General features: G+C 39.7%; 1 protein-coding gene across 2 annotated transcripts; it reads left to right on the plus strand.

The window, feature by feature from the left end:
• The first annotated feature begins 5,535 nt into the window (after nt 1-5,535).
• LOC132606084 (probable fructokinase-5) lies at nt 5,536-8,750 on the plus strand. Of its 2 annotated transcripts, XM_060319417.1 has the most exons (6): nt 5,536-5,694; nt 5,828-6,025; nt 6,665-7,093; nt 7,239-7,373; nt 7,460-7,576; nt 8,350-8,750. In XM_060319417.1, exons 2-6 carry the CDS (start codon nt 5,849-5,851, stop codon nt 8,485-8,487), a joined length of 996 nt encoding a protein of 331 aa, XP_060175400.1. In that variant the 5' UTR covers nt 5,536-5,694; nt 5,828-5,848; the 3' UTR covers nt 8,488-8,750. The 2 variants fall into 2 exon arrangements, with proteins under 2 accessions (XP_060175400.1, XP_060175401.1); XM_060319418.1 differs by having other exon boundaries at nt 5,583-6,025; nt 6,683-7,093.
• Nucleotides 8,751-13,695: the final 4,945 nt, after the last annotated feature.

The following is a 13,695-nucleotide window of genomic DNA, read 5'->3' on the forward strand; positions in this document are numbered from 1 at the left end:
ATATATATGATGCAAATGCTTGGGATTTTCTAGAAAACAAGATCAAAATTTCCAAGAAATCATAATACTCCCTCTCGGCCGAACCCCTTTCCCCTCCTTCAAATTTTTTTTTCTTGCCTTGTGTTTAATCTAAAAATCTTGTTTCTCTCATATTCGTAGTAAGTTCGAGACGCTCTCCAACTTGATATAATTGGTTTGGCGAAAGAGCGACGTGTGCGGCGAATTGAAATTTCAAGGAAAGGTAAGAATTTGGCCCTTTTAATGTTATGGAATTGACATAAATGTGTTAAGGATTGGTAATAGACGAGAATTCCGTTGTTTGATGGTGTGTATGAAGCCGTGTGTGTGTGTGTGATTGGTGTGGTGGCCGTGTGCCCTTAAGAAGAGGAAATAAATGTGAATTGATCTTGCTTAGTCTGCTTAATGCGTCGTCGTGACTTTTATGTCATAAATAATCGATTGATGAACTAAAGTGGCGTTGGGAAATGGTTTTGGACGTTATCGGAAAGTGTATACCTTCGGTATAACTGTGTATATCATTGTATATCTTTGATGCTAAAGGCTTTAAATATGATTTATGGTTGATATTAATGAATTCGGAATGAAATGACACAAGTTAGAACGTTTGTTGTGAGTTTCGATGGTTATGGGGAAGTTGTGGGTCTTGGAGCAATTTTTGGTGTATGGCTTGGATTGTAGTTGGAATGTGATTGAATAATTTTAAGTGAGTGAATGAATACCATAATGTAGACATAAGTTTAGAAATTGTGAAATTTGAATGAAAATTGTCGACTTGTGTATTAAGGTAGAATCTTGAAACTAGAATGCTTTAAATTGTAGTTGCGTTGCTGTGACGTTTGGGTTGTTGTAGTTGGTGTATTTTGAGCCGAGCTAAGTCTCGGGGGTGTTAGATTTATAGGGGAAATGCTGCCGAAATTTCGGTAGACAAAAATCAAGTTAATGGAAATTTTAAGCCTAAGAATCTCAATTGGTAACTTTGACCATTTGCAGATTTTTGACGAAACGGGACTGGACTTTTGGAAGGGCTTACGACGTCTGTGAGGTATGTAAAGCTTCCCACTCCTTCATTTGGCATATCCTAGTATGTTAGTCGAATATGAGACCCTCCGGATCATTTTTGTTCCTCGAAACCCGATCCACAGAAAAGTTACTATTCATTCAATTCAATTGAAGCCTAAGGGCTCTATTTTGGCTAGAATGCCACCATTCGCCTCCAACCTATCGAAATGTGGTCGGGTAACCTAGTAATGATTATGTATGACCCCTGGCATATAAATGTTCGTAAAAATATGTTCGTCACCTCACTTGACTCGAGGTGGGCCCGCTAACCCCGAGACGCCCTATGTGTCTCATTGGGCTGTCCTTTTGAATAACGTTTGGAATAGCACTTTCGATTTTGGAACTTCCTCCTACGGGATGTATTTTGAATGTTACGATATGTTAAGTTACGTTTTGAGCTATACGTACTACCTTGGAAATGTTTCGTGAAATGGAACTTTATATTGACTAAGTATGCGATTATTTTGTATTATGAAATAATTTATGAGACTATCATGTTTTGAAAGACTATTTTGAAATATGATTTGCATTGTCCGCTCACGACTCCGCTCGTGCCTTGTTATGACTTCGTTCACCGGTTCCCGGGCCGGTTTTGATTCGTGCACTTTGTGATAATTCGGTCGTATGCTGTGCTACGGTTCCCGAGGCTTCGCCATAGGGCCAGGACCGTTTGGAGTTATGCTGTGATATGGCTCGTGATGCAATACGCTCACCTATGATTATATTTGTGTTCGGGGATGTACGGAGATTTGAAACCTTCTGGTGTTATGCTGTGTCTGGCGCCTGCGTCGGAGTGGCGACCACGTTCTGTAACGTTTGCATGATTTCATTTGCATTACGTATATGTATGTGATTTTGACACTGATTTTGATGTACCGGTTTATACTCCACTTTACTGTCTGGTTTGCTATCAGTTTTGATCCATATTTCTGTACTCCGTGCTTTACATACTCAGTACATATTTCGTACTGACCCCCTTTTCTGCGGGGGGCTGCGTTTTATGCCCGCAGGTACAGACATTGGTGATCCCCCATTGTAGGCTCCACTTTTCTGCTATCTCGGAGTACTCCTACTTGATCCGGAGTCCACTTCTGGTATAGACATCTGTTGCTGTATATATTTTGTATATTTGGCTGTTTGGGTACGGCGGGGCCCTGTCCCGCCATATGATTCTGTCGGTCTGTTAGAGGTCTGTGGACAGGGTTGTGGGTTATGGTCCTTAGGTATGGTTATGTGAACATGTCGTTGTGCGATTCTCATATACTGAGGCGGCCAGTCCGCATGTTTTGATTAGGCGATTCTATACGCCGAGGCGGCCAGTCCGCGTTTGATATATGTATATATATTGTCCTGTTAGCCCTGAGTGGCTTTTGTTGGTATTTTCTGCGTGCAGGATATACTGGGTAGTCCGTAAAACAGAGGAAACTCTGCCGAAATTTTCCTGGAAATGGTCCAAGTCTGTTTATGTAGCCTTACTGGCTTTGGCTAATCGTTTGTATGTAACTGGAATATGTAACCAGGTCTGGGTGCCCAAGTAGGGCGCCAGTCGCGGCCCACGGGGCTGGGTCGTGACATGTTGAATCTGATAACTCCGTTTACTCCTTATCTTCTGATGCGTCTGACTCCATTCTTCTTTGCAATCTTGGCAAGCGAGTTCTTGATGATGCTGCATGCTTCGATCCTCAAAAGAAACTCAAAACTATCTCTGAAAAACCACTTGATCTTGGAATTTTTTTTTGGAATGACTAATATCGGTATCTATTCGTATCTCTCGAAGACAAAACCATTGTTTCTGGTAAGTTTGTTGATCTTGACCTCATGATTTCTCTCTGTTGCAAGGTAAAACATGTCTTTCTCTATCAAGGTTGGGAATTGTTTTTCAAAACCCCTGCTCATGTTTATAAAACCCCTGTTCAAATGTTCTATGCTAATCTTCGTTCCACTAAGCCTAATGAATTATAAACTATGGTCCTTAGAACCCACATTGTGTTAAATTGCTCTAGTCTTGACTCCATTCTTGGTCGTACTTGCTCTGGGTTCTTCGAATTACCAAAATATTCCTGGCCTGAGTCTCTAGAAGTGTCTTTTGATGAAGTTAAGAAAGCCCTTTCAAATTGCTCCTCTGTCCCTGCTCAAATTGGTCTATTGAACATATCTTTTGAAGCTCATGTGCTAGCCCATATGGTTGCAAACACCATTGTCCCTCGTGCTAGGTCCTATTCCACTATTTCTCAGGGTGATGCCATCTTTACCTACTACCTTCTCTCCAAAAAGAAAATTAATATGTCCTTCGTAGTTATCAACTTCATGATTGAATGTGCTTCCAATCCCTCTAGCCTTCCTTATGGTATTCTCATCTCTCGCATAATTGAAGTCCACAAAATTGACTTGGTTGACTATCCCATTACTCCTGTTAAGGAATGTTACAACTCTAGAGCGTTTGGTAGCATGCGTTACGTCTTAAGGAATGAAGCATGGGTTCTCAAGGAAGCCTATGAAGAATCTAACCCTAGTCCTTCTACCAAAGTCAAAAATTCTAATTCCTCTGCTATCTCTGTTGAATGCTATGATGAACTTCTCTCTAAACTTTCTGCTATGGATGACAAAATTGAGTCCATCAAGGACTTAATGGCATCCACTTTGTTTCAAGAAGAGAAGATTCGTGATTCAACTAAGGAAACTGGTGTTGATGTCTCTAGGATAAGGGTTAAGCTGGATACTGTGATAAATGAGGCGGTCAAACTATCGACAAAGCTCCAAGCCAGTGTTATTGCGATGCCTGAAAGTCTCACTGTACCTCTGACTGATATGAAAGATGTTATTGTCAATACTTTGGCCTATTTTCTTCACCGCCCAGTGTTCAATCGCCAGGCGTAGTAGTAGTTTTATTTTGTTTGTCTTGGCTTGTTTAAACAGTCTGTTTTGTGGGACCTAAGTCCCTTTGTGTTGCTACTCCTTTTGCTAGTCTTGTGTTGATATGATTAGGCATCTTTTATGTTCTGCATCTCCATGTCTATTGCTGTTTGTCTGGTTGTTTGCTTGTAATGTCTTTTGAGCGATGCCAAAAGGGGGAGAAAAGCAAAAGTTAACTATTCAGGGGGAGCATGCATCATATTGACAGGAAAGTTGACTACACCTTATCCTAAGGCAATCAACTAATCAGAAGGACAAGTCAACTATTCAGGGGGAGCATCCACCGTATTGACAGGGAAGTTGACTACACCCTATCCTAAATTGTCATTCTAAAAAAAGGGGAGATTGTTAGTGTTAAGTTTCAATGATGACAATTTTAGTTGTGTATGTATGGAAATAATACCTAGTAAGGGAAGCAAACATACCATGAGAATCACTCCATAAACAATGTCAGCACTTATTTATGACAACTGCAATCAATAAGGATGAATTCAATCAAGCCATAATTGAGATAGATTGCGGTCAATAAGGGAAGTCAAGATATCAAGGAGATTGGTACAAGATCATGCCATATTTATGATAACAGCTATTATGAGGATTTACATCAAGCACGATCATCCAAGGAAGGATATTCCCATAGATTTCAATCAAGCTTAAAGCTCCCAATCAAGCACAAGTCTAGGAGATCTTCTTTCTTTTGAAGGAACATGAATTGATGCTAAAAGCTATTCAACATGGAAAGAAGAATCTGCTTCAACAGCTCTAAACTTTATTCTTGGAATATAGGATCCTCAATATTCCTATTTCCAAGGATCAAATCTCTTGGGTTGCTTCTTTGATTTCAAGAGCCAAAACGACTCCAAGCTACCAGCTATTCAAGGAGGCTCTACCAGACAAAGGAATCATACCTTTGTCTCATTCTCTCGAGTTCTCTGCTTGACTTTTCATAAACATTGTATTTCTGAGTGACCTATAGTGTAAAGAAAAAAGAAAGGAGAGATATAGTATAGTTTGTGAGGCATTGTATCAAAAGATTACGAGTGTTTTGAGTGTAGACATAGGAGCTTCATTCAAGCAACCATTGTACCAAACCTTTCACAAAAGTGCTGCAGAAAACACCCTTGCAACCCAAGGGGATTGGATTAGGATTCACATTGAATTTGAACCAGCGTAAAATATTTGGTGTCATTTACCTTCTGCATTTTACCTTAGCATTCCCTGAGTGACTACTGGTCCTACCTAGTCGACTAGCAAATCGAAAAAGTTACAATTCACCCCCCCCCCCCCCCTCTTGCACTTTCAACATTAAAATAACTAAAGTTTTGCGCACTAGTAAGTCACAGCTTAATTTACCTACTATAATATTAAAGTAAAAAAATTATATTTGTGGCATTAAAATTTTAAAAAAAAAAAAATTTACCCACAGATTTTTTTTTAAAAAAAAAACTTTATCCAATAAGCAAAAACAAGAAACATCAAGACAAACATACCAAAGTGGAATACGTTTTTGTTTACGTAACTGTTGATATTCCAATTCTTTTTTGATCCTTTGACGAATTAATAGGAAACATTTATTCTTTTTTTTTTTTTTTTCTGTGGATGCGCGAAACAAGTAAAAAGAAGGATATATTATCGGTGAAAGGTTTGCTAAGAGAATAAGTTGGGAGTTTGTTATGTACAAATCCAGATCTTATTCAAAGGGTAAGAGAGGTGATCCGTTGTGTTTGCGTTCTATATAAACAGCTACAAATTTCTGATCCCCTTTAATATTAGTTTACATAGAAAGATAGCCTCTTTTTTGTTTTCTTTCTTCTTTAAATCTTGCATTCTGTAGAACACGTTGAAAGGTCCAGGGATGACGAAGCCACCAGAGATAGTGTGTTTCGGGGAGATGTTGATCGATTTCGTTCCTGATTCAGCAGGAGTATCCTTAGCAGAGTCTACTGGCTTTCTGAAAGCCCCCGGAGGTGCCCCTGCCAATGTTGCTTGCGCCATTACCAAACTTGACGGCACCTCTGCCTTCATTGGCAAGGTACGTGGTACTTCATTGTTTCATGTACTTTACGTATCACTATTACTATTTCAAGAGTAATTTTTTTTAATGTTATGATTTGTTTAATATTTTTAATTATTGTTCTGACCTATGTAAGTAGTACTTTTTATGTATGTAGATTTTGAGCATGTAAATTATATTCTAAATCTTGAAAATTATCATTCTCATCTCCTGTTTTGACCCCCTGATTGGAAAATTGTAGGACACAAATGGGGTAATTTTTTTTATATACATATAAACTTTTAAATCTCTTTGACATAACCAAAGTTTTCATTGGGATGGCATATGCCTGGTTCAAAAACTGTTCTATGTCATGCGTTTAAATCTCTGCCACCTGGAAAAACCCCCTTTGGTTTGCTAGTTTCTTAACGTCTTAATGATCTCTTATCGATCTTGTTTGCCAATAGTGTTTGGGGAATAGTTTAGTTGTAAGAGAATTTATCCGAGCTTAACCATTTATGCATTGGATTTCTTCTTGTGACAATACTATAATGGAATGAAAGTTAGGATGCTTGACCCTAGCAAGCACCGAGATTGGTAATAGTAGTAACTCCTTTTTAATAGTATTTCCTTTCATTTCTTTTCAACTCCTCAATATATATACTAGTTTGTTTCTAGAGTATAATAAACGTGCAGGTGGGAGATGATGAATTTGGGCGCATGTTGGTAGATATATTGAAGAGTAACGGGGTGAACAGAGAAGGAGTGTGCTTTGATACGCAGGCAAGGACAGCGTTGGCGTTTGTGACACTGAAGAGCAACGGAGAGAGGGAATTCATGTTCTACAGGAACCCTAGCGCAGACATGCTACTCAAGGAGTCTGAGCTCAACTTGGGTCTCATCAAGCAAGCCAAGATCTTTCACTATGGTTCCATTAGCTTAATCTCCGAACCTTGCAGGTCTGCTCACATGGCTGCCATGAAAGCTGCCAAAGATGCAGGCGTCCTACTCTCATATGACCCCAATGTTCGTCTTCCTCTCTGGCCTTCCCCTGAAGCTGCAAGAGAAGGTATCCGAAACATTTGGCACGAAGCTGATTTCATCAAGGTACCTACTCCGCTTGTTCTTTTATGCACCTGAATGAATATATAATAGTATATGGTTAATGTCAAAGTGCTTCTTGTTGTATGATATCAAATCAACGTTGATGATTTTACAATATAGTAACTAAATGTGAATTTTATAATAAAAGGTAAGTGATGATGAGGTAAATTTCCTCACACAAAAAGATCCAGAAAAGGAAGAGACAGTAATGTCGCTATGGCATGACCGCTTGAAGCTTCTTGTTGTTACTGATGGCGAGAAGGGCTGCAGATACTTCACCAAGGTAACTTCTCAACATTTTTGTATTTTCATTTTCTTTTTATTGTCTTTAATTCCTTTTCACAGTCTGATGACATTCTTTTGACACAGAGTTTCAAAGGAAAAGTGAGTGGGTTCCCTGTTAAGACAGTAGACACCACAGGAGCTGGAGATGCTTTTGTAGGTTCCCTTCTCGTTTCCATCGCCAATGAACCTTCAATTTTCCAGGTATTCAATATATTCCACTAAGATTTTTAGATCAACATATTTTGACAAGAATCTTTTAAGTTTTGATAAATTTTTTACAATGGGTATTGCCTTTATATCCCAAAGTTGTTTTAAAAGCCATGTGTAATATGTTGAGGACCAGAGTGTTTTAACATTTAGATGAGTATTTAACATGTACTCCGCTTCTAGTTGCTTGTCGTATAGTTTTCTCGAATTAAATTCATTCTTGAAGGAAACAAGAAAACTGTCTGTATAGGTGAATTAGCTAGTTGGGATTGATGTTACTTTTTATTGATACACTTACCTTAGTTCCGGTCTTTCACAAGAGTCTCTTAATTGGTTAGTCAGAAAATGAATGATAGTGTAGAGATCAATTTTAAAATATTGATCAAAATGGATACTATGGATACTAGAGATTATATAACCAGACTGAAGAAATTTGGAAGAGGCATATATAGTGGTTATTGCTGTTGTTGTAGTAGTATTTCCCATTCTTTTGCTTCCGTACTACACTGACAATGGCATTTTCCCTCCTCCAATACCTTCTTCCTAGCCTAATTCAGAACTCGTAAACTGTATTAGTTAGATCTTAACTTAATTAAAGTTGCATGGCAATTGGAATATGGATGTTTTGACGTTTATTTCGCATTTTGATATGGACCAAGGTAGTCTTTCCAGAATATTATTTTCTTCATTACTCTAAACTGTTCAGCTTTTTCGAATGATTGTTGGTGGAACTACTAATCATGAAGAGTTGAACTGTGCATGTGCAGGACGAAGAAAAATTGAAGAATGCCTTGAAATTTGCAAATGCATGTGGTGCAATCAGTACAACTCAAAAGGGAGCCATTCCAGCATTGCCATCTACATTTGATGCCCAAGGACTCATGGCTGGCTCCAAGGCCTACTAAAGATTCTTTCTACTGTCTTTTCTTATTTTCCATTTTCTCCTAATTAATAAGTTTTGTCGGACAATATATTTAGCTCAAAACAGTCATTTCTCTGCATAATCTTCTTATTGCTTTTATCATGGCGCGCATTCCTCGTGCGTTTTGTTACTGAAAGGCCTGTTGGCATAAATATTACTGCCCTCACTTACCTCCGCTTGGATGGTGGTTTCCCATGGTTCATTAATGTATGGTTTTCTATGAAACCATGTTTGTTTCCATTCTTCTTACAATTATGTGGTATGGTGTTGTAAACCTATTATTCATTCCATGATTATATACCATGAAAAGTCCCAATTTTTATAACCACGGATTTGGTGGTTTTCCGTGGTTACGTATTTCATTCCTCCATTATACCCACCCTCCACCATCCACCCCACCCTACCACTCACCACCACCCCACCCCACCCCACCCCACCCTCGCCCTACCACCTACCCCACCCCCAACTACCAGAGGCGGAGCCAGGATTCGAAGCTTGTGGGTTCGGGGTTCTAATTCTTTAAAGTTACTGGGTTCTTAATTAATAATTTGTACATATTTGATAAAAAATTTAATACAAATATATGGTTCGGAAAAAAGCTATTGGGTTCGGCCGAACCCCCACCCGAAGGGCTGGCTCCGCCCCTGCCAACTACCCCACTCCTCTGCCACCCACCCTAAACACCACCCACTACCCCTCACCACCGCCCAACCCCATCCCATAATAACTCGCAGCCATCCTACCACCCACTACCGCTACCCTCATCCTACAACCACCCACCTCACACCACCCACCCCTCTACCACCCCCACCCACTACCCCCACCCTCATCCCACAACCACCCATCTCACACCACCCACCCCTCCACCACCCCACCCACTACCTACTTATTTTTTAAAGTTCCTATTTTATTCTTTACCTGAGTTTTATTAATATTTATAAACTAATTTCCAATTAATAATTAAGGGTATTTTAGTAAAATTACAAGTTATTATACAGTACCATACAGTCAAACCAAACAATACAAATGTTATTAAACCACAACAAACGATGCAGTCTATCAAAACAATGTGTTCATTAATACAGTACAATACAATACAACACCATACTGTACCATACCACATTGTACATTAATGAACCACCGGAAACAACCATCCAAACAGAGGGTTATTGTTTTATAAGTAGTTTATGAACAATTCCTTTCCGTCTTATTCTGCGTGAGCAAAAGTTTGTATATTGAGGGATTTCCAATTGTCTTTTTATTTTGTTCCAAATTGAAGAGTTTTAATAATCTGCATACAACAACAACAACAACAAAATACCTAGTGAAATCCCACAATATGGGGTCTGGGGAGGGTAGAGTGTACGCAGACCTTACCTCTACCTTGGAAGATAGAGAGGATGTTTTCGAATATTTTAATATGTATTTTAATCTCTATACAGAACTTTATAAGATGGCGAGGAAGGAGGCGAAGTTGGCGGTTTCGACGGCAAAAACGGCAGCTTTTGAACGCATATATGCTGAACTAGAAGAGAAATGAGGGGACCAGAAATTGTTCAGGCTAGCCAAGGCGAGGGAGAGAAAGGCACGTGATGTGGATCAAGTAAAATGCATCAAGGACGAGCAAGGAAAAGTATTGCTAGAGGAGACTCTCATTAGACGGAGATGGCAGTCATACTTCTCCAAACTCTTGAATGAAGAAGGGGACAAAAACATTGTGTTGGGTGATTTAGAACATACAGGAAGGCGTAGCGATTTTGGCTATTGCAGGAGTATTAAGGTTGACGAGGTTAAGGGTGCTGTTCGTAGGATGCGCAGGGGAAGAGCGACCGGACTTGACGAGATTCCGGGGGAATTCTGGAAGAGCGCGGGCCCGACAGGTTTGGAGTGGATGACTAGGTTGTTTAATGTCATCTTTAAGACGGCATTGATGCCCGAAGAATGGAGGGCAAGTGTAATGATCCCTCTATACAAGAATAAGAGAGATATCCAGAGTTGCAACAACTATAGAGGTATCAAACTGCTAAGTCATACTATGAAAGTGTGGGAAAGGGTGGTGGAGATGAGGGTGAGGAGAGGTGTGTCTATTTCAGAAAACCAGTTCGGATTCATGCCGGGACGTTCAACTACAGAAGCCATCCATCTTATGAGAAGGTTGGTGGAGCAGTATAGGGAGAGGAAGAGGGACTTACACATGGTATTCATCGACCTAGAAAAGGCTTATGACAAAGTTCCAAGACAGATCCTATGGAAATGCTTGGAGGCTAAAAGTGTACCTGTGGCGTACATTAGGGTGATCAAGGACATGTATGAGGGAGCCAAAACCAAGGTGAGGACAGTAGGAGGAGACTCAGAGCACTTTCCAGTTGTGATGGGGTTGCATCAAGGATCAGCTCTTAGTCCGTTTTTATTTGCCTTCGTGATGGATGGATTGACACGGCAAATTCAAGGTGAGGTGCCATGGTGTATGCTTTTCGCAGACGACATAGTCCTGATTGACGAGACTCGTAGCGGAGTTAACGCTATGCTGGAGTGTTGGAGATATACTCTAGAGTCTAAAGGGTTTAAGCTGAGTAGGACCAAGACAGAGTACTTGGAGTGTAAGTTCAGTGAAGCACCTCAGGAGGCTGACTTGGAAGTAAGGCTTGGTACCCAGGCCATCCAGAAGAAAAGTAGTTTCAAGTACCTTGGGTCTATTGTGCAAGGCAGCCGGGAGATTGACGATGATGTCACACATCGTATTGGGGAAGGGTGGATGAAATAGAGGCTTGCTTCCGGAGTGCTATGTGACAAGAAGGTGCCACCAAAACTTAAGGGCAAGTTCTACAAAGTGGTGGTTAGACCGACTATGCTGTATGGGGCGGAGTGTTGGCCAGTTAAGATCTCTCACGTTCAAAAGATGAAAGTTGCCGAGATGAGAATGTTGAGATGGATGTGTGGCCACACCAGGAGTGACAGGATTAGGAATGAGGATATTCGGGATAAGGTAGGGGTGGCCTCGGTGGAAGACAAGATGCGAGAAGCGAGATTGAGATGGTTTGGGCATGTGAAGAGAAGAGACACAGATGCCCCAGTGCGGAGGTGTGAGAGGTTGGCCATGGATGGTTTCAGACGAGGTAGGGGTAGGCCGAAGAAGTATTGGGGAGAGGTAATTAGACACGACATGGCGCAACTACAGCTTACCGAGGACATGACCTTAGATAGGAGGGTTTGGAGGACCCAAATTAGGGTAGAAGGCTAGTAGATAGTCTCGTTATCCGTTCTTATTAGTAGTCGCATTATTGCAATATAATTTCTTGTGCTCCGATTTCTGTTATTATCTGTTATTTCCTGTGCTTTGATTATCATGTGTTATCTGCTCCGATTTCTGCTATTATCTGTTATTTCCTGTGCTTTGATTACCCTGTGTTATCTGTGTCGCTTGCATTATTTCATTTCCATATCGCTTTGAATCTCTTATCCGAATCTCTTAACCTTATCTGACTTCTTTTTATGCTTTTATTGAGCCGAGGGTCTTTCGGAAACAGCCGTCCTACCTTAGTAGGAGTAAGGTCTGCGTACACTCTACCCTCCCCAGACCCCACGATGTGGGATTTCACTGGGTTGTTGTTGTTGTTGTATTTTAATCTCTATGAATATTTTAAATTTCATCCAATTATTTCACATGTTTGTCATTTCCCAAATGTGGAGGAACATTATCAATACTTGATGCCTTAAGTGTGAATGGGCAATCATGAGATCTCTAAACATTCATAAGCTATACATGCATCACGATAGAGGAAATTTCAAGACCGTTTTTAGCATAAAATACTATTCACTGAGGCTTTCACCTCTCGTGCTGATAGGGAGCTTACCTTTTATATTAGAGTTCAAAAAGAGAATATATGAAGGAAAGGGACATGGAACCTTACCTCCTCGAGTCCTAGGTGATTACTGGGCATAGCCAGTGTATTACAAGTTAGTATCTTGTAGTATCTAAGAAGGAAGATTCATTAATGCACATAACAGATAAGAGAGGAAAAGTCATAAGAAGTTCTTGGGCCCCTTGAACAGAGACATATCTTCAAAAAATTATATCTTTCAAAGACTTCATAGTAATCATCTTTTGTGAATTGTATTACTATTTTTTTCCTATCTGATTCTAAAATTAGGTGTCTGTTCTTTTCTCGGACATCCTCTTGCCTCTTTGGGAAGCTCCAGGGAAGATGAGAAATACACAACGTTATAATGATGAAGTATACTTCGAAATTTAGATAAAAAATTGACTTCTTTATAACAGTGGTTGAGAAGCACATTGTTGTTACAATCTATCATATTAACCGCTAACATAGATTCAAACCCCAAGATGATGTTCCCTTAGTTTTCGTAAGTACGCCAAGATCTAGAAAGTAAAGAGGCAATAATATTTCAGCATGATTGGTATTAACAGAAGTTAGCTTTCTGGCAAAGATCATAATTAAGTCTCCATTTATGTTCGTGACAATTGCTTTTATAACTGCTACTTCCCCTCCCACTGCTTCCATCAAAATTTATTTTGATCCAGTTGTTAGGGTGTTTCTGCAAAATTAAAGGAGTAGATGTGAGAGTAGGTTAGAAATTCCCGAGATGGTTGCACACATTGAGCCAGTTCCATTTTAAGTCCAAATTGACAACAATATAATTTAGATGAACTTTAACATGGAACAGAATATCTTGTCGTATTCTATAGATTGTAGCGCTACCTTTCTCATGCCCAGCAACACATCTTACCTTATAATCTCCTAACAAATATACACAGGAAACATCTGATGAATTTCTTTAAGGAACTTGCTTTTAAAAGTCATAGTTTTTTAGGTATGGATCCTCATACTCAAAGAGTAAGCATTAGAATACATAACAAAACTTGAGTGGCAAAGTTCCAAACTGATTTAACAACATCACTATCAAGTAATTGAATCCAAGAGAAAAATTATTTGGTAAAAACATCAATATTTTTCTTTTAGTACTTCAATGCCCTCTATACTGTGGAAGGAAAAAGGTTTTTACTTCGATAATATGGATTCTAAGGCGCTCAATGAGATTAGAGGCTGGACAATCTACTCTCTATTGTAGGACAATCAAAGGAATGGTATGATCCTAAGAAGCTCATGGGTGATTATGGGGCCTTGGACGTACATTCTCATATCACACGCCCTTTGGTGATAAAGATTGG

This window comes from Lycium barbarum, chromosome 8, assembly GCF_019175385.1.
Source record: "Lycium barbarum isolate Lr01 chromosome 8, ASM1917538v2, whole genome shotgun sequence".
Classification (NCBI taxonomy): domain Eukaryota; kingdom Viridiplantae; phylum Streptophyta; class Magnoliopsida; order Solanales; family Solanaceae; genus Lycium; species Lycium barbarum.

Bases quoted from the DNA above. Each gene is read 5' to 3' on its own strand.
- LOC132606084 (XM_060319417.1), top strand. From the start codon at position 5,849: ATGACGAAGCCACCAGAGATAGTGTGTTTCGGGGAGATGTTGATCGAT. The intron at 6,026-6,664 runs GTACGTGGTACT...GTTTGTTTCTAG, and splicing joins CCTCTGCCTTCATTGGCAAG to AGTATAATAAACGTGCAGGT. The intron at 7,374-7,459 runs GTAACTTCTCAA...CTTTTGACACAG, and splicing joins GCTGCAGATACTTCACCAAG to AGTTTCAAAGGAAAAGTGAG.